The 27,932-nt window shown below is 42.9% G+C and overlaps 2 protein-coding genes across 5 annotated transcripts in view; one reads left to right on the top strand and one right to left on the bottom strand.

The window, feature by feature from the left end:
- Window positions 1–761: 761 nt before the first annotated feature.
- On the top strand, window positions 762–22,113 carry trim37 (tripartite motif containing 37). 4 transcript variants are annotated; one of them, XM_076161335.1, is made up of 26 exons: window positions 762–954; window positions 1,400–1,479; window positions 3,322–3,423; window positions 4,727–4,767; window positions 5,191–5,307; window positions 5,938–6,025; window positions 7,917–8,039; window positions 8,396–8,519; window positions 9,133–9,200; window positions 9,579–9,703; window positions 9,822–9,872; window positions 10,436–10,517; window positions 11,321–11,397; window positions 11,834–12,013; window positions 12,876–12,990; window positions 13,565–13,756; window positions 14,262–14,395; window positions 15,107–15,189; window positions 16,754–16,975; window positions 17,138–17,446; window positions 17,873–17,992; window positions 18,392–18,541; window positions 19,043–19,226; window positions 19,314–19,396; window positions 20,668–20,775; window positions 20,903–22,113. In XM_076161335.1, the coding sequence occupies exons 2-26, from the start codon at window positions 1,459–1,461 to the stop codon at window positions 20,944–20,946; spliced, it is 2,943 nt and encodes a 980-aa protein (XP_076017450.1). In that variant the 5' UTR covers window positions 762–954; window positions 1,400–1,458; the 3' UTR covers window positions 20,947–22,113. The 4 variants fall into 4 exon arrangements, with proteins under 4 accessions (XP_076017450.1, XP_076017451.1, XP_076017452.1 ...); XM_076161336.1 differs by lacking the exon at window positions 3,322–3,423; XM_076161337.1 differs by lacking the exon at window positions 17,873–17,992.
- Window positions 22,114–22,419: 306 nt separating this feature from the next.
- The window catches only part of ppm1e (protein phosphatase, Mg2+/Mn2+ dependent, 1E), a 28,951-nt gene continuing 23,438 nt past the window's right edge, over window positions 22,420–27,932 (bottom strand). Inside the window, exons 6-7 of the mRNA XM_076161419.1 lie at window positions 27,808–27,901; window positions 22,420–26,808 (exon numbers count right to left, since the gene is read on the bottom strand). Coding sequence (XP_076017534.1) covers window positions 25,886–26,808; window positions 27,808–27,901 — 1,017 coding nt within the window. The 3' untranslated portion in view covers window positions 22,420–25,885. The remainder of the gene's footprint in view (window positions 26,809–27,807; window positions 27,902–27,932) is intronic.

Genomic DNA, 27,932 nt, shown 5'->3' with positions numbered 1-27,932 from the left:
TGCACATTATTTAAAAATACCAAATAACAATGTATAGAATAATAAATTAAATTGATGAATAAAGCACCAGCACCCAGCCAGAAAGATCCTCCATAATTGTATTTTTTGTTGTTGATAACTACACAAACAGCTCAACTTATTCCATGGCTTCCCAACAGCGGTGCCTTAGTCCCTCCTTGCTCGTGCCAATCCTTCTAGTACTGAAATTATACAGAATAAAATACTCCATATCCAAAATAATAATAATATTTTCTCCTGCTTTTGATTGGTAGCGTTTGTTATTCATGTGGGATTTTGATGTTGTGTTTGTAGCCCAATCTAGTCATACTTTGAAGTTAAAATATGTCATAACTACATTAATGACTGACAATTAAAAACAGATCATACTTCACTCACTCCAGCGTGAGGGCAGCGTTTTGTCTGCCACACAACACTTCAGGTTTGCTTTGTGATCAGACAGACATCCCCTGCGTCCACTTTCCAGGTGTGTCTCATTGGTCAAGTTATTTCAGTGAGACCTGTGACTACCTGTGAATGTTCGCTGGAAGACGATCCTAGGTATAGATATGGCATAAAACCTGGCATCGACATGTGACCTAGTTATCTGGACGATGTTGTAGATCTGGGCCCTTTGTCTTTCCGTTCAGATGAACAGTCGTTACCACTGTAGTCCAGTGGGTGGCGATAATAGACGTAACATTGTTTTCAAACCGCGGTGAGCGCGTACAAGAAGAAGACAAAGCAGCTTTCGATTGGGGATTGCTAGGGGACAGACGGACAGCACTCTGTGCATCAAAGAAGCATCACCATCAGGAAAGAAAAAGGCGACTCCTCTGCGCTCACACGTTTGAACTTGTGTTTAATTACTGCTAATTAGCGACAGCTAACCCATACAGCTACAACCCATAATGTAGCCTTGGAATCTTCTTGCTGTCAGTGTAGCTGTTTGTGAAGGTAAGCATCCACCATGCTAAGAGTAGTAGGCTAACTAATGCTAACTGTCAGACTGCTGTCAGGACGAGGGGCGGGCTAGCTAGCGGATGCTACGTGTTCAGGTTTAATCAGGCGAATCAATGTATCGATGGTTGCTCAACGGGATGACAGTTGCAAGTTTCTTGATAGATAGATAGGAAGAGTTAGATGCCTATATTCTTGATTGTATGCACTTGTTAGCAATGAGATTGTCTGAAAAACCTACACTCAATGTCTACACATCTTTGGCCACATAGCGTACCACAGATGTCATTCTGGTCAGTTTCTCCTTTTTCGTACACCACCAGGCACAGAATAACCATTGTAGCTGAGAGAAGCCGTATGATTTGGAAAGTCATGGAATTTGACATCAGGCCAGAGTCACCATGAGATCCAATCAGTATCTTTAATGTGCTTGTCTTTTTAGGCCTCCTGGAAAGACTTGTTGTGATTTGTCCCTGATATCAAGAACTCACACTGGCCGAAATGGATGAACAAAGTGTTGAGGTACGTTGAACATGCTATAATTTCCACGTCCAACTAGTTTGTGGAATAAACTCATGTCTCAGGTCTGCCTCATCTCTAGACTCTTGAGTATGGACCAAGGTTTCTTTTTACCATAGCTTTGTATTAAGTTGACCTTGCCTTTTCCTTCATTAAAAGACCTTTCTTTGTGACCCCTCCAATCTCCCTCTCTCTTAACTGTCATTTGTAGTGTCCTTTTATATGTTTAAATGTTTTATGATCTTAATTTGTAATTCTAGAATTGGACAGTAATAGAGAATTGATTGGGAACATAACTGGGTTGAAACTCTTATTCTCTCTGGCAACTTGATTCTCCCTTAGGTGTTATCAATGTGTTTGTCAATACGTTTTTTTCTTGAGCGAGACCCTATAGCCTCCTGGCCCTCTGTGTGACTGCTCTGACACCCATGCTATAGACCTGTGAGGGTGGGCAAACTTTTCGGCTCAGGGCCCACAATGATTTTTAAATTCGACAGACAGGCCGGGCCAGTGTGAACTTACATAAATTACCTGTAAAAGCTATTGCATACATTCCCCAAATGCTCACTGAATGCACTTTTTGCCCTTTCTTCGTTTCTTTTTATATAATTTCTGTATTGCCAACATGCTGTTAGTATTAGAGAGGAATACAGAGGCGTTCCTAATGTCAACAGAATGCTGATGACACCATAATTATCGCATGCCACTTTCTAACAGATTGTAAAGGCTCTTGTATGACTAACTTACTTGGAATAGATTAGTATTTCCATTAACCAAATAGCCAATGCTAAACCATCCTTGTACTCCTGCTGTTTGTATTCTACCATTATTTGACCATGTATTAAACATTGTTGTCTATTTATAAGCCTTGTGTGCATGGCTTTTTATTGGTGCCCACAGTTATCAGCTGTCAATACCCTATGTGCCTGTAATGATGGGGAAGGTGAAGACGGGTGCTTTGCCTCATTTTTCATTTTGTTTGTTCTGCTCATCAGACAAGCTAGCAGGTAACAAGTGGCAATGTTGGCAACAAGCCAATTGCTAAAGCTATTTGTGTAGTGTTGCCTTGGGTTATCATTTGAATGCTGATTGGTGTTTTTCATCATTAATGACCCTCTATTTATCCAGGGGAGCTTCAGGGTATTTAAGCAGTTTGCGCAAATTAGCACAGTTGGCATGATTGCCAACTAGCTAGTGATATCATGATGGGTATACGTATCATAGGTACGTATTCTTAGGCTTAAATGATGTCACCAAATTCATACTTTCTACTTGCATATGTCTTGTTTTAGTTTACTGTTTATTATATATGTATATATTATTTTTCTAATTTATACCAAAAATGTATTTATGAATTAAGTTGTATACAGTGGATGTAAGTTTGGTGTATATCATACTATAGGCACAAAGCTAATGACCAATGGCTGATAAACTGAACAGGCTAATGTGTTAATTCAGCAGAACTGCCATTCATGCCAATGTGGTCAGCCACACCTAATTTAGCCTTAGTGGATGCAATGTGTCTGCCTACTTAGTCAAATGTCTGCCCTCTGAGAAGAAAACAGTTCTTAGAAGGCATGTCGCTTCAAAGAATTTCAAGTAGGATAATTTCAAGTTGTTTCCTATGATTATGTTCAGCAGTTTGGTGATGATAGTTGATAGCTTCATATCTGAGGTTCCATAGGAATGCTCCTGTCACTTTTGCACATACCACCATGAGTATTGACCTGGGTAAGAAAACTTGACTGTGATCAGATTTGGATTTGTCAGACAAAACAGCATTTTCATCAGGTAAAACAGGCAAACACAAGCTGTTGATAATTGTGTGTGTGTGTCCCTCTGCAGAGCATTGCTGAGGTGTTTCGCTGCTTCATCTGCATGGAGAAACTGAGAGATGCTCGTCTCTGCCCGCACTGCTCCAAACTCTGCTGCTTCAGCTGCATACGAGTAAGAACAAAACATTTCACCCTCACACTTCCGCTTCTAGTTGTAACATGCAACTCTCTAACTCTCTAACCACAGTTCACTAATCAGAGGCAGTGTATTTGATTATTCAGGTTGATTGCTTACACAGTACGTACAATTTGAAGTCCTGATCTCATGAATTGGAGCCATAGCACCAGTTTTTCAGACTGATTTTAAGCACTCTGGGCAAATGCAGAGATAAGCAACATTTAAGGCACATTTGGTTGTTTAGTGTGCAGACTCATTATTAAAGAACTTGCTACATTGGGCGTTGTTTTCTATTCAATGTTACTATATTACAGTTCTCAGTGCCTTTGCTTCATTTCTCCTATTATCCTTATCAATTGAAAAACGTTGCAAAAGTTTGCTGAGATGCACCTCAGTTATATTCGGAAACAAGTTGATCATTGGTTGATCACTTCACATATTCGCCTTAATTAGTGAAAGTCAAACTTCACCTGAGAGCAATTTATCAATTCTGGACTCATTTTCAAAAAAGTACAATGGAAATTATTGGAAACTATGCTTGACAGATTATGACAACTGGCACGCCCATTTTGCATGTAATGACTTATAATATGGATGAATGCCTAAAGGTTTTGGGGGGTCAGACTATTCAATAGAGCACCAGTATAATAGTTTGATCCACATAAGCAATGGATAATGCGGGAAAACGAAAGACAATTGTACATGATCATCTGCACGAACGAGTCAAAGCATTTGCAATTTGTTCAAAAGAATGAGGAATTGCTTTTGTGACAGAGGATGTGGAGGTTGAACAAGTAGTTTTGAGAATTTAAATTCTGATCTGAGAAATGCGCCAAAGTGATTGAGATGTAAGTGACTTTCTTTGTGTTTGTATCAACCAGTGTAATGTGTATATCCTTTGTAATGTGGATAATATAGCGGTATAAAAGCAGACTGTAACAACATCAAGACCTTTGTTACCCTGGTTGGGTTTGATGGCTTTGACGTTTCTTAAATGAATGACAGTCTTTTTTGTGGACATTATTTGCCCTGTATGTTGACTTTATCAAACAGTTTACAATGGAGAGAGACTGGCATAGAGAGGGGGGTGAATAGGAAGAATATCTGAATCATTTATGGATATCATACATAAATATGCAAATATTAAACAAAACCTATGTTGTGTGAAAGGAAGGACATAGGCGCTCTCCTCTTCTGGGCGTGTTCCCTACATCTGAACTTTGGACCAAATTTGGTAGAATGTTTGAAATGATGGTTTTGAGCCAGCTTTTACAGCCTATTATTTGTTTTTTCACAGCGCTGGCTGACTGAACAGAGAGCCCAGTGCCCTCACTGTCGGTAAGCCCCACATTGCCTCACACACTGCTAATAATAAGACTTCAAGAATGTTTGTCCTTCATTTTGGATACAAGTTTGTGTTTTCTTTACATAGTCCACCTCTTTAAATTGTTGGCTTAGTGGCTGCTCGTGATACTTGTAGTCACTCACATTGGTATAGGGTGTGAAATTTATGTGGCAGGATAAGGCATGCAGCTTCATGATACACAATCAGTAAATCAAAAAATAATGGCCGATTCGGTTCCTTTTATTTCATTTTTTAGTTTTGCAACTAAAATGGTGTTTGTTTCTGGGGCTGTTAAATGGCCACATCTATATTAAATCTGCGTGCTTCCTGAAATGCATTCTAGCTACGGTGTTTGTGTCTTCTATGTACATGTTTTCTGCATTCTGCATTCTGCATTTTCTGTATTCTGTATGTAGGGCTCCACTCCAGCTGCGGGAATTGGTAAACTGTCGCTGGGCCGAGGAGGTGACCCAGCAGCTGGATACTTTGCAGCTCTGCAGCTTCTCCAAACATGAGGACAATGACAAGGACAAGTGAGGACCTCTAGCTGTTCTTCCTTTGTTTCCCCCATTCGTCTTTAATTTCCACCTCCCTGTGCCCTTTCTTTACATGTAAAGTCTTACCAAGGATGCTTCTCATGCGTCACATTAAACATTAGGGACTTAAAGTAGCGATGCCTGTTCGTGTTCTATAATGACCAGATGTAGATTTGCGGTGCGATTTGCGATGAAGCATCAGGTAAGGTCAGAATAGAACATGTCGGGGTATACCTCCAGCAGAGCGTGTCTTTTCCTTCGTAGGTGACTTGAGGCCGTGCATAGCCTTGACGCTCAACTGGCAATTAATGTTGATGCACCTAACATTGGTAAATCAACGTGACAATAGCAAGCAAAGCAATTATGCACACATAATACTGATGCTCCATTTTATACATTAGAGTTAGCTTCCTGGTCAATTCTTACCAATCGCAAAATGATTTGCAAGCCCCATGGCTTTTGTTTACAATTTTTGGTAGTTTAAAGTCTCTGATGTCTTCTTCCTACCACTTTCGTAGCACATCTGGCTTTTCTTCCTTTTTAATCCTAACCTGTAAATCAGGCTCAGTAATGATGAGCAAAATAGGTTTTTGGTTTTTGTTGTGTGATTGGATTATTCCTGTGCAGATGTGAGAACCACCATGAGAAGCTGAGTGTTTTCTGCTGGACCTGTAAGAAGTGCATCTGTCACCAGTGTGCTCTGTGGGGAGGCATGGTAAACTTTTACATTGTATTTTTATATCACACATATACACTGAAATATAAATGCTGCAATTGTCAATTTCGTTGTTGTTATTGGGTTTAAATGTAATTATGTAAATCAGTCAAGTGAAATAGATTTACTAAGCACTTATCTATTGATTTCATGTGATTTGGGGATACAGGCATATTTGGTGGTCGCAGTTTTTTCAAAAAGATACTGTAACGGTTTGAGTCTGTGTTCTATGACTGATGAAGCTTGTCATTTATTGTGTACTTAACCTTAATAGGCCCAGTCATACAGCAACTTTTGTGTCATACAATGACAAATAGGGGCCACACTTAACCCAGGCGTCACTTCTGAGCCGAGAGGCAAACATGCAACACAGGACCTAGACTATAGACATCTAGCTGTCCCATGTGCGGCACTCAACTAACTCAAAAAACAAGACGGAGTCTAATGACTTTGTGTCTCCCTGTACCTAAGTAACACGGTAAATCTTAATGGGACACGTCATCAGTTCCGCTGTTACATATTCCCCCCTGGTGAGACAAAGGCTGACCGCAGCCGTAAGCTACTGAGATTCAGTCTACACCTAACATGCTCCCATACAGGGCCAAGGAGCCAAGCTGTCCGAACCAAACAGGGTGATATACAGTGAAGTAGTAAAGCTACTGGCACACATGGCAGTACTATACGTAATGAAAGTCCTAACCTTCCATACCTTTCACATTTAGTATGTCTGTCCACATATCACTGTCACAATTTCCCTTCACATTCCTTGTAATTCTGGGAATTCCCTGTAGTTCCCATATCATCTGTAATTCACATGCATTCAGTCTTTCCTTATGTTAGTGAGATGAGAGTCTGGTGTCTTCTGGAGTGTCTCCTCTTAAGTTCACTCATTGTCAAAACCAGCATGCGCTTGCTACCCATGTTATGGTGTCGGTGTCTCAAACTTGACAGCAGCGTCATTTGTTGGACAGCTGTTTGGCTTGTAATCGTTTTGTGACAGAAGCGGCCGGATGTCTTTGAATTAGATTGGATAGAAATAAACAGGTTTACCAAGTGAGTTGTGTTATCAAATGTATGTATTCTCTGAACCTTTAGAGAGCTACTCAGAACTGTGTGTCGAGCTACTGGTAGATCGCACGCAACGTGTTGGAGAGCCCTGTTGTATGGGTTGTGTCGACATTTCATTCTGGAAAGACCTGGTGCCTCATTTATAAGGTTGAGTCTCTCTAGGCAAATGTTGGGATTTATGACAAAATACTTAGCATGAGAATGTGCACACTCCTAGAGTACAGACACGCAGGGATTTGCAGGGAATGAAGCCAGATTATACAGAGCCTCTACGACAGACATCGTCACCAGTAGTGTTAATGTGCGTTTGTACATAATGTAAGTTTGTTAATGTAATGAAACTTTATCCTGGCTGGAATTTGTTTCTTGGCTGTGGCCGCCGTTGCGCCAGCTGTGCTAGTCGAGTGTATCACTGCTTGCATCTATTGCCGTGGATATCTGTGCACTTCATTCAGCCAAATTGGATGAAGTGGCTTGGAGGGACAAGAAACCCTATTTAAAATCATTTGAGTTTTGAGTTTTTTTGCAATGGAAATGCTCTGAATGGTTTCCAATTTGCCTCCTGTATCGGCCATGGTTGGAAACAAGTATTGGTGGCCTTCCCCACAGGGGTCTGTCACATAGATGCTGCTTTAAGGGAAATGCACTGGTGTTTATTATACAGTTCCATAGTCTTCTTTCTTCAGTTTTTTTAATTATGTCTTGATTTGTTTGGGCATAAACGAAACTCTTTTGTCCCACCTTGTCCCAATGACCACTGTGACGGTGATCTTTATATATGTCCTCGGTGTCATTGGATACGTTTCATCTCCTTTGTGTGCAGCATGGCGGCCACACCTTCAAGCCTCTGGTGGAGATTTATGACCAGCATGTGACCAAGGTGAAGGAGGAGGTGGCCAAGCTCCGCCGCCGACTCATGGAGCTCATCAGCCTGGTGCAGGAAGTGGTGAGGACTGCTCACCATTTTCCGCCTTGATTAAATTAAATTACAGAGCTGAGCCATATGACATACCATTTATATCGTATCATTAGGGTTTTGGAAGATAACCGTGTAAATATTCCTTCCTACAAGTTTAGCTTGAGACTTACGACTGCAAACAGAGCTTCAGCCATAATGAAGTGCCTTAATGGAAAGAATACACGTTTGGATAGAGAAAGAGATTCAATTGAAAAGTCCAAATACTACATTACTCATTGTAATTAAAGTTTCTACGAGATGGCCCTTCGGTACTGGCACTCAAGCATCTGTGTGGTGGAATGTTGAATGTGCACACGTTGAGCCGATGTGTCTCTTTGGTTTAGGAGAGAAATGTGGAAGCAGTCAGAGGAGCGAAGGACGAAAGGGTCCGAGAAATCCGGAATGCTGTTGAAATGATGATCGCTCGTCTAGACAACCAGCTGAAGAACAAACTCATCACACTCATGGGTATACCACAGTGTTGGATTTTCCATTTCTTATTTGGTGGTTTTATTTTTTGGACAATCAACATTTGAAGGTGTGCTAGGTGTTATAACCGACGCACTGTTGCATAGCCCTACCTGGCTAACATTGGTTCAAATGTTTATTGTAGTCGGTTTGAGCAATAAAAATGTTTGGACAAATGTGGCACATGTAGTCCACTTGAGAGCCACCATTACTGATTTTAATGCTGCTGCTTATCAGAAATATTTAAAACTACACTGACCATGTTTGTGAATGTAACAGTTTTGGTGGCTTTTTTAGCAAACAACAAATAGTCAAAGCCTCGGACTCCAGCCAAAATTTTCATAAACGTGTGTTTACATATGGCATTAAACTGCACTGAACATGACGCACAACATTTGTTATACGGTAAATGTACTTCAGGGATAATCAACGAATATTTGAACTCCTAAATGGTAGAAACCAGCCCTCGTGCTTGCAAATGGCTCGCTGAAAGCAGTGAGCACGTGCCACACATGAGGTTAAACTGCAGATCAAATATTAATCAGGACTGGGTTGATGCATGTCCTCACCACACACAGAGGTACTGAAAATAGAAACGCATTTTCCCCATTAGGCCAGAAGACGTCACTGACCCAGGAGACAGAGCTTCTGGAATCTCTGCTGCAGGAAGTGGAGCATCAGGTAAAGACGTTTCACTAACGCTTTGATGTTAATTCAACACTTTTCAATATGTAGGCGTTTGTAATGTTAAAATTTATGAATTAGTTTTATTTTATAGTAAGTTGAACCTTAAATCCTTTCTCCTATCACCACCAGCAGTACAGGATTTTATATTTTTATGGTTTTTGCACGGCTATAATATGATGCTGATGATTTTGTTATCAAGTTAATGTAATTGGAGAAACATACCTCCTCCAAGATCTTTATTTTATATAAAAGGCCAAGACTTCAATCAAATGTTCACATCATTGCATCATATGCTTGTAGAAATGCATGGTTAATCTGTACAAAGTTGAGCTGTTTTGTACAGTCAATTGGTGCTGATTGTGTGTCGAACAGCTTCACTCCTGCAGCAAGAGTGAACTGATCTCCAAGAGCCCAGAGATCCTGCTCATGTTTCAGCAGGTCCATCGCAAACCCATGCAGTCCTTTGTCACAACGCCAGTCCCTCCAGACTTCACTAGGTAATCCTGTGTGTGTGTTTGTTTGTGTGTGTGGGTGTGTCATGGTTTGTGTCTGTGTGTGTGTGTGTGTGTGTGAGAGAGAGACACACAGTGACACACTCTCCTGTTTGCTTTACAGTGAGTTGGTTCCAGCATATGACTCCAGTACCTTTGTTCTGGTCAACTTCAGGTAAATCACGTCTTATTCTGACATTTCTGACAACTTAAAGTAAGAAAACTCTGTCCACTGTATTTTTGGTTTCTGTCCCAGATGCATCAAACTGCCCCAGAATTTAAGCAACATCACTGGGCTAATGTAGAGGTGGTGGTAGAAAGGACATTTGCACGTTAAGTCCTATAAAATTTAGTTTTTTCAGGGGAAGACCAGAGCTCTGCATAAGGATATGCCCTAATCCTGCTCATTATGGATACGTGGTATGACTGCTAGGCTTTCGTAAAAAGTAAATGTATCTGTACAATGTGAACATGAGAAAGAGGAGAACCATGGTATATGATTAATACGAGGTGCTTGACCACACACACATACTTATAAAAACAGGAATCAAGTGCAGTGGGGGAACCGATAAAGATATGAACTTTTCAAGTCCCCTCCACCAGGGTGTTCTTCTTGGTTGTCAGATTCTAGAATTTGCGTGTTCTCCCCATGTTTTTGTGGGTTTCCTCCCACTTTCATGTCTGTGCCACGTTGTGCCAGCTTGTGTCCACAGAATTGTTGCATTTGTGTGTTTGTAGCACGCTGAGGCAGCGGGCTGACCCTGTCTACAGTCCTCCTCTGCAGATATCTGGGCTCTGCTGGAGACTCAAAGTCTACCCTGTGAGTATGAAAGCCTGGACATACTCTTCATCATGCTGGGGTGCTTTTACTTGTTTTTAATACTTAACACTTAACACTTTACTATCAAGCAGCTTGAGCATGTCAGTTTTCCACTTCCCAAGCAACACTGCTGGACACAAGTATGAAAATCTATAATCTATCTTTGGAATGCTATAAAATAATAAGAGGACAGAGAATCAGCCACTGTCAGCCATCCTCTTGTTGACACTCGCTTTCACCTGACGTGGCCATCTTACGTCATCAGGACGCGTCGGCACACGGTTATGCAAATCGACGTATTTACGTAATCGAGTCGTCGCTATACGTCGACGTGTCACCCCACCCCTACTCATTTCACTTAAGCTTAACCAAGTAATGTAGCAAATAGACATGAAATCTCTTTCACACAAAAGATCAAAACTAAATTCATTACCTGCTTAACAATGAAGATTATTGAGGCAAATGGCATGTGTAGAGTGACAGCAACATCATATCAACATGAAGGCTCAATTTACATTCTAGCGACAATTCCTCATGAGGGACCATAATGTTGTGAAATGGGTCCTGGCTCCTTGATGGAAATTGAAAAGATTCTTGTGGTATGAAACACACTTAAGTAAACATTATATTCACAATTCAAAGTTGTGTGCCTAATATTGGACGACAATTCGACTTAGAGGAAACGGTGTGGGAATCAGTCCTACCTGTGCACACTGGAATGAACTCCTTGGAGACAAAGGACGTGGTCTTAAAGCTACTGCAGTGTGGGTTTGTGTCAGTCAGTAGTTGCTGTGTTTCTTCAGGATGGGAATGGTGTGGTCCGTGGAAACTATCTGTCTGTGTTCTTGGAGCTTTCTGCTGGACTACCTGAAACATCCAAGTATGTCCCTTACTAATTAATCTCTGCAAATATTCTATTTTCTGATCAAAGCTCTCCTTGGTGGTCTTAAACTCTCCATTTTGTTCTACTTTCTAAGCAATTTTTTGAATCTTTCAATCCACCTCTCCTGGTAGAAGATACCCTAAAGAGACTAAGGTTTTACTGCTGACATTTTAAGCTTAGACTTATCTTTACGTGCATCCGTTTGAATCATTTCTTATTTATAGTAGCACATTCTGATGTTTTTACTCTGACTTGATAAGTCAGTTGAAATTTTCATTTCATAAGCACATGTCTAAAAAGTACTATCCTGGCCTTGCACCTTGATCTAAAATAATGTAATGGGCTTTTCTGAGCAGTGTGTTGAGTTGGTTAATTATGATAAAGTAATAATCTGGCTCTAGTTGTGTAGTGATGGTGTTGTGGTGCTGTGTAGATATGAATACCGTGTGGAGATGGTCCATCAAGCCTCCAGTGACCCCACAAAGAACATCATACGGGAGTTTGCCTCAGACTTTGAGGTTGGTGAATGCTGGGGCTATAACCGATTCTTCAGGCTGGACCTTCTGGCAAGTGAGGGCTACCTCAACATGCAGACTGACACCTTGGTCCTCCGGTGGGCACTGTCTCTCTCACACACACACACACACACACACACACACACACACACACACACACACACACACACACACACACACACACACACACACACACACACACACACACACACACACACACACACACACACACACACACACACACACACACACACACACACACACACACACACACACACACACACACACACACACACACACACACACACACACACACACACACACACACACACACACACACACACACACACACACACACACACACACACACACACACACACACACACACACACACACACACACACACACACACACACACACACACACACACACACACACACACACACACACACACACACACACACACACACACACACACACACACACACACACACACACACACACACACACACACACACACACACACACACACACACACACACACACACACACACACACACACACACACACACACACACACACACACACACACACACACACACACACACACACACACACACACACACACACACACACACACACACACACACACACACACACACACACACACACACACACACACACACACACACACACACACACACACACACACACACACACACACACACACACACACACACACACACACACACACACACACACACACACACACACACACACACACACACACACACACACACACACACACACACACACACACACACACACACACACACACACACACACACACACACACACACACACACACACAGTTACACTTCCCTTTGACACTACAATGTGTTCCACTCAAGCAATTCCTAATAGAAACATGTTGTTGGTTTGCATGGTGATCCTGCACAGGTACCAGGTACGCTCGCCCACCTTCTTCCAAAAGTGCAGGGACCAGTACTGGTACATCAGTCAGCTGGAAACAGCCCAGAGCAGTTACATCCAGCAGATCAACAACCTCAAAGAGGTACTGTGTGTGCGCACATTTCAAAGCTTTCAGTCTGAATTTGAATCATCTTGTTAATTAATAAAATAATTATATTGGCTCCTGTGTTGGACTCATAAAGGCTTATCTTGTCTTATAAGCAAACGCCCCTTTTTCTAAATTTAAAACCCCCCCATATTTCTGTCTCTCTTTTCACAAGATTTTCAGATTGAATAATGCTGATCCAGACATCATTGGTTCGGGAATTCATACCTCTATTTCCAGCCCTTTTAATTCGTAAATCACTTTTAAGGGTGAAAATGTTTGTATTCTCCATTTGATGCATACACTTGTGTTGACAGTCTATCTTAGGTCCCATTGTAAAACTGCAAATGACTCAAATCATTTTCACCACAGCATTTCTCATTGCTCATCCAGATTTTCCCTTCAGAACAACAAGTCTGGAACTATTTTTCTGATTGACTGAATGTAATACTGCTTTGGAATTTTTTTTTTGCCTTGTGGCCAATCAAAGCAAAGATTTTCTTTTACAACTTCCTTGCACAGTGTGAAGCGCACGTGATCCTGTCCGACACAATCTATGTTTTGCTTTCAGAGGCTGGCCATTGAGTTGTTTCGCCATCAGACATCACGCAGCGCCTCTCCCCCTGATTTGAGGCTTTCTGCTTGCCCGGCGGCCTCTGACAGAGACCCACACTCAGCCAAGAGTGACGATGACATCCAGACCACGTTGACCAGCTCCAAAAAAGCGGAGGAGGAAGAGAGGACCCAGCAAGATGACTCTAATGTAAGGATTGAAAATTCTGTAAAGCACTGCATTCTACATGTTTCTGTTGACTTGATGTTGCATACCTTTTGCAGAAATATTTGTATGGCAGCTGGACAGAAAAGGAGATGTTAGTCTTACTCGCTTTGTGATATGATTGAATCTCAATAACTCTTATTCACGTGTAAATACACTCAGTACAGCTAGGACACGAGTTGAAAATGTTTGTTATTGTCAAGCGGGAGTTGACAAATTGCAAATTGGCACCTGCACCTCAAACATAGACAATGATGGTGAAATTTATAAATATGTCTTTACAGATTGATTAAGAATGTCTGTGGATGAAGAAGAAACACAAACTACATAGCAGCCTGCATATTGAGGAAACATTTCAAAATGCAGACAGCAGCCAGATAATAAGAACAATGTTCCATGCAAGATGTAAATGCAAGACCCATCACCACGGTATTATCCAGCCAACGTAAGAGGTGTAATTAGGGGTGATGTGTGTCTGTGTGTGGTGCAGGAGCTATCAGATGGAGACCTGGAGGTGGACTGTCTGACAGAAGAGGAGGTGAACCCCTTGGACGGCAGCAGCACCTCAGGGAGCTCCACAGCCACCAGTAACACAGAGGAGAACGACATTGATGAGGAGACGATGTGAGCAGAATTCCTCCTCTAATGTTGGATCATTTATTGAACCCAATTCATGCTTGGTTCATTCTAGTAGCCCAAATTAAAGCAGTTATTGATGTGGGTGTTGGCTGGTTGGCTCCTTCCAGGAGAGACTTTATTTCTCCCTGTGGCTTATCGTGATGCGCTAGACTACTCCACCAATAACCCATAGCATAAACACATGTCAAAAAGTATTGGTGCCCTTTAAATTTAAACAGAAAACCCACATTTGTCTCAGATATATGTTATAGTATAGTAATTCGAAGTTTGCGCTGCAATTGAACACAAAACTTTTGCTGACGGGGAGGGGGGGGGGTGGTGCGCTTTGAAGTTTGCGCTGCAATCTGCCGGTCTGTGACTCGGGGCGGATCGCGGGCCGGATCGCGGGCGTGAGGTTCCCCACCTCTGCTGTAAAGCATCTCCTCGTCACTTCCACTGTCCTACAGCACCACTGACTGGCCAAATAAATGTAATGCTATCCTCAACAACAACAGACATACCCAGTTTCTGCTCATCGTCGCCACTCTGGCTATTAAAAACATTGGACATTTTTAAACACAACATTACAACAGACAAGGTCACTTAGGTGACAGTGTAATTTAATATATTATTGTTATACCTCCACAAAGGCTGAACAAGCCTAGATGGAATTGTTTGAATTATACACATAATGAATTGCTCTGTGTTCATTTACAGGTCTGGAGAGAATGATGTAGAATTCAGTGGAAACCTGGAGACAGAGGAAGGAGAGATGCCTGATGGGCTCGCTGGAGCCACAGGTACAATCCAAAATACATGCTTCCTTACTGTTCAATTCACTATTCTGTACATCCTTACACTTGGAACCACTGATGTGTTTTTCCAGCTCACAAACACACTCACACCATTAAGCTGTCTATGATATTAGACCGTAGAAACACCTGAATAACTGTCTCTAAGTTGGTACATCCTTCACTTGTTTTGTTTCTTCTGAGATGGCTTCATCATGGCAGTGGTTCTCAAAGTTTTCACATCAGGTACCACCTCAGAAAATATTTGGCTCTCCAAGTACCACCACTATGGCCGTTGTTAAAATACAGTAGCGTAGGCCGACCCTGTTCAGCTGCTATGCAAAATTAGATTAGATTAGGTTAAACTTTATTGTCATTGAGCAAAGTACAGGTACAAGCCAATGAAATGCAGTTAGCATCCAACCAGAAATGCAAAAATGTACTATAATATATTCAGAATAAACTATAATGCGAGCAGGAAGCAAATTTATGTCTCATAAGAATATTATTTATTCTGACCTTTGTCAGTCACAGCCACATTGTACAAATTGGTACTAGAACTGTCTCATATGAACAACTCTCCTATATGGGGCAGGGCCTCTTACACACACACACACACACACACACACACACACACACACACACACACACACACACAGACACAGACACAGACACAGGCGCCGGTGCCGACTCCAGAGTGTGTGTGTGGGGGGGTGTGGTACTGTCTGGCGACGCTGGTGCCGACTCCGGAGTGTGGGGCGGGGGTGGGGGTGTGCTGCTGTCCGTGATTTTCACCGGCAAGTGCGCCGGTATCGGGCAAACTTATTTTAAATCGCATTTCTGATATTTTTATTTGATTCGTCCACGTACCACAGTTTGAGAACCACTGATCTATGGTATTCTCAAACCATAGACTTTCAAGTAAATTGTATAGCCCAATATCACATACAATGTCTTCACGGCCTCGCTCAAAGCTCTCTAGGAAGCTGAGGAAAAACCTCAGAGAAAATCTAAATGTATAAGGAAAAAGGAAAGAAACCTCAGGAGAGGCAATTCCAACAGAGATTCCCTCTCCACAAATGGCTGGGTGTGCAATAGGAACTTCCAGTGGGATTATACAAAGGTACAAAAGAGCATGCAAAGCGATACACACAAACAGTCATTATGAAAAAGCATTCAAAAGAGACGAGGGAGACAGAGAAAGAAAGAGGGAAATCCTTTCCAAATAGGGCTTTTGACTGCATTCAAGCATTCCCTATCATCTATTCCCTGTCATTTCACGTGTACTGCTCATACTGTATATTGCATATATTACACCGTGCGTTTCATGTATTTTTCTGTATCAGCATCCAAAGCTGCCATAACTGCTGTCCAACATTTGAACTTTCTTTCAAAAAAACTGAACCTTAACCTTAATGCCACCACAGCCACAAAGCCTAAGCATGTCACCAGCTGATTTACCAGCACCTACTGCTACAACTCCTCCATGCATCCTTGTGTTTTGTCTTAAAATACTTAAGTTTCCATGCACAATAAGCTAAGTAGCTACACTCTGCTTTTGCCTGATCCTCAGGTGGTTCCAGCTCCAGTGTGTGTTCCTTCCGTCGGAGTTCTGCTGCCAGCCATAGTGCTGCTTGTAGCAGTGCTGCTGGTGCTGTTGGGCCTGGAAGCAGCAGCCTCTTGGAGCTTGACCCGGTGATCCTAATTCAACTGCTTGACCTGAAGGAGCGCAGCAGTGTGGATTCTCTGTGGGGCCTTCAGCCACGCCCCCCTGTATCACTATTGCACAATCAAGGTCTGTGAACATCAGAGGTCATACCTCCTGCAAGACAGACAAATGCAAACTGTATCTTGTTTGAATACTGCACTTGCCTAATGAAGTAGCTGATCTGGAAATAATTGGACACAACAAATCATCTGCATTGGATACAATATCGCTTCCTTTTTTCTCTTCCAGCTCATTCCCACTCTAGAAAAGATCGAGAGCGGCGTCCTCAGGCAGTGCGGCGGTCAGCTCCAGACTCAGGGGTCTTGATTCGGCTTAAGGCCCAGATGGCCGAGGTGCGAAGCAAGATGTCTGATGTGAAGAGTCAGGTGCTGGAGGCTCGGGTGTCCGGAGAGTCCAGGCCCGGACCATCGGCAGCCTTCACCAGGGAGGAGTTGCCTTCTCACCATCCAGAATCGGAGGCGTCAGCCCTTTGTAAGCCTGGTGAACTTGACCTCCTGGGTATACCAGTCACAGTCCGGTCCAGGCCCTGGCCCCCCGGTAAGAGTTAAAGCACGACTAATGTAGCAATAATGATAACAGAACCAAGACTAGTCTCATTTTAGGAAGCGGCACAGCACACTACGCTAACTGCTTCCACAAAAGTTGTAAATGATATTGTGGAAGCCATGAAAGCTAAGGAAGATAGTACTGCTTGTTGGTTGGCTCTCAATAGCTCTCAACCCTCTCCAACAGTAAGCAATGTTCACAGTTCAGTCTCACCTCTTTCACCTCAGACTGCTGTGAAACGCAGACAAAACCAAGGCCATGATTTTCTGAAGGTGCCATTCGTACTTGCATCATATCTGCGCAAGGTACTCCTATTGTGAACGTGACTACGGTACCTACCAATATTTCGGCATCAAAACTGATGAAAGCCTTTCTTTTAAATTTCATATTGATCAACTCAAATTGATTTTTTTTTAGGAACAAAAACTATTTCATCTTCAATCCAGGAAACGGTTTGTTCCCTGGATTGTTTACTGGATTACGCCTCAACTCACTCTCTACATCTGTTGGATGCTGCCTATCATGGTCCTCTGAGATGTATGACCAGTTTGTAAACCCCTCACACACACCAAAGTATTTGTCATCATCATTATTCATGCACTAGCCTCAATTAAAAATCCAGCCTCATTTATAAAACCATCCATGGACTGCTGCCAAACTACTTATCCATCTATATATTGTGGAGAAGAGTGTATGTGAGATCCAGATGAATTTAGCTGGACTGTAGGTGTGATAGTAGTGCTCACCGTGTTGACTCATGCGGCTGAAGAGGGCACAGCCATGTTCTCTGTTTAAAATGTCTTCAAACCTGCTGGCCAGGTTGTCAGGATTTCACATTGAAAGTTGTGCGATCAGTCTTTCACCTCTTAGATTGTCTCCTATCACAGCCCTTGTTATTGCTGCATGGTGTTAGACTTTATCACCCTGTGTTTTCAGCCAGGAAATCACTGTCACCTGTCCTGGATGGCAGCGATACTGTGGTTGTGAAGAGAAGGAGTGGAGAGGAGATGGACAAGGAGCTGAGAGGAGGAGACACAGCAGTGGAGCTCAGCCTGCATTCTAAAGAAGTCGCCGTAGGAGCGGAGGGTCAGTACGACTGACAGGAGGATAGTAGCACATGTGAGAAGCTTAATGAGTTAAAGTGAGAATGTCAGTGATCTATCCAGCCCCCTGGCTCCTAAATGGCAGAACGTGTTTGCCTTTGACTAACCTTGTGCCATATTCATTTGCCTACCTGGAGCATCGAGTAAACAGATCCACAGCGCTCATTTCACCAAATACACTCCACCTGCCTTCCCTTCTCCATACTGTTCTGGGTAAAGTTCAGCCAAGAGAACCATCATGGTGCTGTCCCAAACAGCCTGGATGACTCATAGACATTTTTTCTATTCTATTTTTTAATTGGTGTTGGTGTCTTTGGCTGTGTCACATGTGGAGTGGGGGGAACTATGTGACATGAATAGCGTTGACATCATGGACAGACTTTGAGTTTGACCAACCGAGGGTTTTTACATGAATGTCTCTCAGCTGAACACATGCTATGCTCCTCTGGCACACTTATACCATCGTTTGTTCTGCCCTATTCAGGAATGATGAAGGCCGATGGCACACAGAGCTTCCTCACATCCCTGAGCAGCTCTTCCTCAGGGCAGCAGCAATCGATGCATCAGCAGCAGCTGTATGGAGCCCCCGGGGCCAGGGATGACCTCTTCTCCTTGGGAGGAATGAGCTACATGAGCTCATGCAAGACCTGCAGCAGTAGGACCTCAGGGTACAGTTTGTATACATCCATCACACCTACACAGCTCAAAGTCTCTGGTTACTCTGGCAGCAGCTCCTCTGTTTGTTTGTACCACAGAGCGGCTGTGTTGGACTGCGAGTCTGAAAACTCCCATCAACCCGTACTGGAGGAGGCATCGTCACTCCCACAGCCAGACCAAGGTCTGTCATTTACACCACATCAGTTCTCACTACTCACTCTAAAGATTCACCTTTTACCTTCAGCATGAGCTCAATATTCCTGTTGTCAGGTGAAGCAAATGGTATCTGCAGGTTGTCAACTTGCCAGGGGTTATTGAAGAATAACCACTTGAACATTTTTACTCATCCTATAGAATCCTATATTGTGTAATCCTTCAACCTAACAAATCCATTTTTAAGATTTTGATTATTCTCTAGTTTTTTCCCCAAACAAAGCGCTTCACCTAAGACACAGCTGTCAAACTCACGGCCAACTGGCCGAATCCGGCCCGCCACGTCAGTTTATGTGGCCCGCGAGAGTAAAGACCTTATAAGTGTTAATTGTCCATAAACTACATTTCCCGATTTTGTGTCTCACGAAGTGATGTCATCCCGCCATTAAAATGTAGCGTTTCCACATCAGTGTCAGATCAGCGTATACCGAAGGTGGTTTTCAGAGGATATATTCTCTGATATTTCAGTAAATGATTCCTTCATTTGAGGCCATACTTCTTCATATCGCAGCCAGAGCATCCCTCCATTGTTTTATCGGCGGCGCTTCACAGTTTGCGCTTATCAGCTGATCTGACGCATCTTAAGCTTGGCTAGCCGTTAGTTTAGCGTTACAAGCCCAGTTGTGAGGGATTTAACTAATTATTATTATTAACAACGCAGGAGAATGAGCGATTGCCCACTGATGGGTAGGAGAGCCATGGCCACACTCCTTCCTTTGCCACATTCTACCTATGTGAGCCTCAATTAACACAAAATATAGGTCGGAGCTGGACATTGAAAAGTGTCAGTCTGACAGCTGCAACCCCGATTTGAAAAGATCTGCAGTGAGCCGACACCAGTCACTGAAAAGATGTGCTGATAAAAAGTGTTCTTTTTTTGCAAAAAATTACTCCATTAAGAAATTTTTTAAATATTCTTATATACAGAAGGGGGGGCCTTCAGAAAAAGTTTGGGAACCACTGAGTTAAGAAATTTCAGGTTGTTTATAATATGTTTTGTAAAAAGATAGTTTGCAATATGAACCTCTACTTCTTTGCATTAAAACAAAGGGAAAACTTGGAATTGTCCATTTACATCTATTAATAGGTTATTATGCTATGATTTTACTAATCCGGCCCACTTGAATCTAAATTGGGCTGAATGTGGCCCCAAACTAAAATGAGTTTGACACCCCTGACCTAAGATGTTTGAGTAGTTTACAATTGTAAACTTGTCCTGGTGTCCTGTTCTGTGTGTAGACCAGCAGTCTTCTGTCCTGTTGGCAGCTTCGAGCAGTGACAGTGACACTGAGGACGAGGCCCTGCAGGACATAAACTCTCACTACGAAAACTTGACTCCCTGCACTGGTAACACACGCACGCACTCGCACATGCACAACTTTGAGAAACCAGTATTTGATTAACATGACAGGAAAGTGTCACCTGGAGCCTTCAGAACTATGAATGAAAAACATGTTTCGCTCTCTTTTCATAGAGCACCTTCTGTTTGATGATGTCAGCCTTCCCACTGAGCGGTGATTCCCTCTGAAACTGTCACATCTGCTGCTTACTTACGCCAGACAGCAATGCAACACTGGCTGGAGAAAGATGTTGATTATATAGCCTGTCCACTATACATCGCTTGTTATGCACAAACCCTCAGATACAGATAGAGACACAAACTCCTGGGCAGAAACTGTCAATTCGTCATGAAGCAAAAATCTGAACTTAACCTGTAGCCTTACAACACAGATGTTATTTGATGGGATTTCTAAATTAATGTGTGAGTGTAAGAAGTCTGCAATATATTATCAGTAGTGAGAGTATATAGTTATAGATTTTTAGTTTCAAGAATCCAACATTGTGCTGATGTTTGGTTGATTTGTCTGCAATTTGGCCCTCCATCATCGGTGCTATAGCAGTAAATGCTCAGTCGAAGCGGACATCACACATGGAGTAATGTACAGTATGTGAGCAGCCACCATGTGTTTGGATCTGACATTAGACACAGTCAAATAAGCCATGACTCAGAACAGAATGTGTGTGCATGCTGTCTGAAACGTGTCACAATGGAAGTCAGACAACATACATGCAGTTTCTGGTCTGTTTGATATGAACTATGGAGGTGTGAATCCATTCTGTAAAGCTCCGACATATTCATGAGATTTCAATCACACATGTTGAAAACTTCCTGTTCACTCACTGTTAATAAAGTTATTTTGAATCCGTAGTTGTGAATGACTCTAAAACCACCTGGAATGTGGACAGTGACAGCCCAAGCAACAAACGTAATCAGTTATGAAGATGGAACTCACAAAAGGATACACAAGCCACCCAACAACCCACCTGCTGACAGCCAAGCACTGCAGCAGGAGAGAGAGACTTGTAAACAGCAGTGCAGGGATCCGCTTCTTTGCTTTAATGGAGACGGGTTTGGTGTTTTTGACAACAGAATAACTCCACCTGACAGGTGTGTAGTCATTAGTTTGCACTGTAAGCAGCGTGTCGGTGCTGCATGTGTGCATGAAGCTGCACTGTTTGATGTGCTTCTCTGCTTGTTTATATTTGAATGTACAGAGGCTATTTATTTTAAAGGCTCTATCATTTGTGCCTGTTGTGCTTTTGTTTAGATTTTTCCCAGAATATGCGCGGCTTTATTTGATGTACATTTTTGTGTGTAACAAATAAAATGAAACAGAACTTTAACAGCTGTGAGTTTGTTTGTGAGGCGAGGAATTTTTCTGTCAATCGTATCAGAAGATTGATAAACCCATGACCGATCCTTGATGGTATGTCACAGATTACAATGGTTGGATGGTTTTTCCAGGAGGAATCCATGATTCATTATCAGATGTCCATTCCCTCAGTCTGAACCAGAATCACAGCTGACTACACTTTGAATTACACCCATGAATTCTCTCACTGGAAAGACATGGTAAAAGTGTATCCAGTTCCAATCACTCAACACAACTGGAAAGAAACAAACTTCAGCCAGAGGACTTGTTCTGATCTTTATATACATGATATTAAGTCACCAGTTACAGTATACATTTACTACGGGAACATAAACAATACAGTTACGTGTTTATTTTTATAACTGTTTTTTACTTAACCTGCAACTTTTAGAGCCAGTCATTGGGTTTGTCTTCAAGGCCTGGGGAACAATAGACAATAGAATGGCCAGACCAATCTCAGCCCTAAATATGATCTACTTCCTGCCATCTAGGATCAAGGATGTGATCCCACTCTCTCCTCTCTATTCTGTCACGACAGTTGGGGCTTCAGACCCTCAGACTGCATATGGGCTTGCTGAGGACCTCAGTGAAGAGTGTGGTTGCTGGCTGTATTTCACCAGAGACTCAGCTCTTTTTTTTTTTTTTAGAGTTTAGGTTTAGGTTCAGATAAATAAACCGGGGAAACGCAAAGTTTTAAATATGGCTGGTGTTTCTAATGGGAACCCAGTGAAGACAAACCCGGTGAGAGCTGTTGAATATAACATCATTATTGCTTACGGAGAAAATACTGTTGCTGTCTACACAGACACAGTGCTGACTGATGAAGAGCCTTAGTGAAGAGGGAATGTAGACATTGCCGTCAGGGACGGAAAGTGTAGTGGGAAAGGTGAGGGAGGAAGTGAGGCTTTAGGCTCAGGTACAGACTTCACTGTGAGGAATGATAAGCGTATGGGTTTATTGCTCGTACAGTGACAACGTCTTTAATAGGATGTTTACAGTTTACAGCTATTCTGTAGATAAATCCTGTGTTAGTGAAGCCTCTAGAATGTTATGGTGCTGTAACTGGTGTGTCCCTGCCACTCAAAGCACTGCACTGTCTGTGTCAGTGACCTCATCAAGAATACAACTAACAGCACAGCGAAGTACAGCTGCACTGCAAACTGTGAAATGTGGAGGAACAATTCCTTTGGAATGGTTTCCATGGCAGCACTGAACTGCCTACGTGTGTAATATTTTGTATATTTGTCATCAGAATAAGTGACTGAACATCTACACTGCTTAAAGTCATAAAGGAACGTGTGAGCATTTGTCTTACTTCCTATTTGAACTAAAGACAACATTTCCTTGTTAAGTGTTCTAGATGAATGGATTGATCTGCTTCTTTCTCCGTCTCAGCCAAACCATCTTGTTTTAATGAGAACATTCTCATTGTCAGTTTGCAGTGATCTTGTTTCACTGTAACAGCACTCATCCATCTACTCCTGATGACGTTTACTTCATTAGTGACAGCAGTAGTCTGGGACTGAAACATTTTCAAGCAGATACACTAGCACACTCATGTTATGGATTAAAGCTGGCACTTGACAATATTTGATTCCTTTCAACTTCACAGCTTTGTCAAAGGAAAATGTACGTAAGCTGTAGGTTTCCATCCCGTCAGAACAGGACACATTTTAAACTTTTACACAATTTTCAGCTCCTGCAGTGTTTTAAAGACTGAAGCTCTTCAACAAAATCACATCATCTCTATTACTGGCAGTGAGACATTAAAATGAATAAACCTGCCAACCTGCTGGGGTCTCAGGAGAGAAGGACCATTAAAATCACAGAATAAATATGCACACTGTAGCACTCAAAATACACATACACATTCATGCCTATGTGGATTTATGAAATTATGTTTTCATTGATTGTTGTCCAATGAGAGACATATTTGTGGAATAAGGAGATGTGTTTGTTTTGCTCTCTGGATGAAGCGGAGGTTTGTAAAAAGCTGGAGGTGAAGAGGAGAAGATGAAGGTCAAAGACGAGCAGATGCACTACAGATCATAAACCAAAGATGACATCCACACAGAGACCAAGGATGGATGAATTGAATGGTAGATTCCTCACGTCAGCTCTCTTCTCTCGAAGTTCCAGACAATGTGACACATTCTGATCCATGGACATTTGATGCTCTTCTTAGTCAGTCCACAGGGAGCACATGTCTTTAGGAAGAGTGGTGAGACAGCGATGTCCCATTGGACCTCTTCAACGAAAATCAGTCAACGGGAGAGCTCAAGCCTCTGTGGCCTACACCAGGGAGCGGCTAACTAAAGAGCCTTCTAGCCAATCATTATACATATAAATAAATAATAAATAAATCATTAGTTATTTTCAAATGAGCGTCAAACAGTGTTGATCTCAACTATGTACGAGCCACATGGCCTTCATCAAAGCACTCACACCAACAATTCAATCACTGGCAATACAAAGTTCTGTTCCTGTCTGCACTCAAGTTGTTTGTTTGCTAGGACACTTTGCAATATTTTGGCAATTTCCCCTACAGTGACCTCCCTCCTCACTGCTGCTTGGCTCTGCTGCCTCACAGTCCTGAGTTCAAATCTGGTTTACCCTGCTCCTTTTTGTGTGGACTCTCCATGTTCTCTCAACTCTCTTAGTCAGGGTGGATGAGGTGCAGACCAGTTTAAAAACAGGAAGAACTGCAAATGAAACCTTTGATTCTAGCACCATCACATGGGTACTAAAGCTATAAGAAGGTTATTTCTTCATTATTATTACTTTATTAGTTATGATTATTCATTATTAGTACAGAGGAGGAACTGTAAAGAATGCTCTATTTAACTTATTATTATCAATAACCAAACCAATAGATATCTATGGCTTTTGGGTCAGAGGTCAAGGCTGCTGTCTGACCTGGTTGGAGGACACCTCAGATATGCTGACACCTTTTCAGAGTTCCCACACTGGATGGCAGAGCAATCAGACAGCAGTCATTGTGTGCGTGTGTGTGAGCATGTGTGTGTGTGTGTATGTGTGTGAGAGCATGTGGTAATCTTCTCCAGAGTGATCACATAAATAGGAATAACAGCACACACTTTCACTTTAGGAGGGGGGGGGGGGTTTGTAATCTCCATGAGCTTCAAAACTCAAACAGAAACAGAATGACAGCTGGTACTCTGACTGCGCCGTGTCACGCTTCACCTGCCAATCACTGGAGGAGCAGTGAGCTGGAAAGATCTAAATTCTGTCAGACACTTGTGTCACTTCAAACTCAACACAGTTGTCTCGACAAAACATGAGCCGAGCCTCTCCACAGACGCCTCAGGGATCTGCCTCTTTGGATAAAGCAACCAACGGACTTCTGGTAAATCTATAAGGTCAGTGAATGTATATGAGCAGATTTTCTTACTTTCCTACCAGATAATTTTAAGTAAGTGGAGAGTATTACCATAGCAACAGGCTATTCAATCACATTGTGTCATCATTGACACAAGATTCTACATGCGAGCCACAGAAGCATTTGCATCCTGCAGCAACTGATTCTGTTTCAGTTTGTTGAGACACTGCGAGTAGTGAGGAGTGACGCAGTAAAAATTAGGTTTAAGGCTCTGTGTCTGCTGTCACTCTGTTACACATGAAGACTGCAAGAGCCAAAACGATCTACTATCAAAGAACAAAGACCGGGGTGGGGGTGTTGGGACTGAATGAATGAAAAACTTTGTTGAACTGGGTTCACCTCTTCACATGAGGGCCTCGTGGGGCATGTGGGGCAGGTGGGGCATGTGAGGCAGGTTAGGCAGGGCCTGTCCAGGCCTGCGGTTCGGGTATTGCAGTGAGCGGCTGGAAGTCACCCGGCCCAGCGGCTCCCTGGATCTGCCTGGCCACCTCCGGACCCACATTGAACTTCCAGAACCGAACCTGCGGCTTCGTCTGACCGGCTGGCCCAACAGCGCGGCTGCCTGTGGCCACAGTAGGTCCGTAAAGCTGTACAGGCCAGGCTCTTGGAAAGCGGAGAAGTTGGACCTGGACCTCAGTGGGAGTTCAGGGCTGAGGAAGGAGCAGGGCTGCAGCCAGCCAGGGGTCAGGGAGATCCGGCCCTCCAGGGATGGCCCCTTTAGGCTGAGACTAGTTCTGTCCGTGAACGAGTCCATTCGGTCTTCGTAGGCCAGATCGGCGGGGGCTGAGCATTGCTGCAGGGGCCAGCCACCGCGACTTTTCCCCCCCATGTCCGCAGCGCTGCCTCCCTCACCGCCACCCCGTTCTACCCTGACTGCGTCCTCCTCTTCCTCCTCCTCTTCTTTTTCATCCTCCTCCACCTCCACCACATTTTCTTCCTCCAACTCTCCTTCCACCACAACCTCCTCGTCTTCGTCCTCAGTGCTGGTAGGCGGTGGGGAGCGCGGGTCCCTCATGAAGACCACTATGACTGTGATGTTATCACTCGAGCCTGCATCTCGAGCTGAGGCCACCAGCTTGTGGGCCACCATGGTGGTATCACCAGTATTCTCCTGGAGGTGGTCACTGACCACCCGCACGGCCTCATCCGGGTTCACCGTGTCCCAAAACCCATCGCAGGCCAGAATCAGGTAGTCTTCTGAACCATCCAGTGGAAAGACACTATGGTCTGCATCTCCACAGATGTAGGGTTTGTGCTCTGAGTCACCTGTGGAAACAAAGTAATTGTGAGCTCAGTGGCCAGCAGAGAAGTTAACCTGAGCAACGTTTCAGTGTAGTGATGCAGTGTTGAGCTGCCGACACTTTGTTTACCTTGGAGGGGCACCACAGATTAAGACTAATAAAGACCTCCTGATGACCTCATGCATTGTTTGTCTTTGTTCTTTAGACATGCAACTGTGTTTTCAATGTGTTTCCTCTTTTCTTGCCAATTTGTAAATTACCCTGTTGTGTGACGAATAACAGATTATCTTATTTTATTTTACAGCTTGAGTTTAGGCTGAATGCTGTTTTCAATTTTGGGCACATCATGTATGTGCTGTAAAATCAAATCGGGGCACAACCACAGCGTGCGTTTGTGTTTGCATTGAGGGGAAAGGACATACGTACGTAGACACACCTGTGGTTGTGCCCCGATTATCTCTTCGGTTAATGACATGAAGGCTGAATGCCAATAAAAAGCAATGTGTGTGAGACTGTCAGTGGAATGCATGTATGCTACACACACCTGTCAGAAATGACTACAGGCAAACATTTTTGTTCATATTCAAGTAACTGATGGGTCCAGAGACTGTTGCTATGGTGACATTAGTGCCTTCATACTGAACCTCTAACAATGACAACAATGTTATATCATACAGTGTGTGTCAGTGTGCAGGTCCATTCAGGGGTCCACAGGTGCTCAACACCAGATTGAACCGTCCCCACTGTGCAGGACCAGGGTCAGAAAGGTCAAACTCACCGCATGTCTCACACTCGGTGACACTTTAATCTTTCCTGTTTCAGAACCTTGGCATGTAACAACACCTATTCAAACTCTACTGCACAAACTTCTGCTGTCCCTTTAAATTATTCTACAAAACAAAAACAAATAAATTACACATTTCACATAAACCTTCCTTTACTTGGAGCTTGTTCAAATTACAAATGATAATTCCATAGTTGACAGTACTGTGTGTGTGTGTGTGTGTGTGTGTGTGAGGTTTACCGATGGCTCTGGATACAGACAAACTGCCGTTAACTCTCCATGTGCCAAACCAGATCACACAGCCTCCCAGTGCCTCGATCCTCAGCTTTTCATCCTTCAGACGCACACAGACACACACACGCACA

The sequence above is a fragment of the Genypterus blacodes genome, unplaced genomic scaffold (assembly GCF_046128005.1).
Source record: "Genypterus blacodes isolate CSIRO-AG114 ecotype Tasmania unplaced genomic scaffold, CSIRO-AGI_Gbla_v1 ptg000111l_1, whole genome shotgun sequence".
In the NCBI taxonomy this organism is placed as follows: domain Eukaryota; kingdom Metazoa; phylum Chordata; class Actinopteri; order Ophidiiformes; family Ophidiidae; genus Genypterus; species Genypterus blacodes.
Note: the sequence above shows the minus strand (reverse complement) of the source record. Positions and strands in the feature narration are given on the sequence as shown.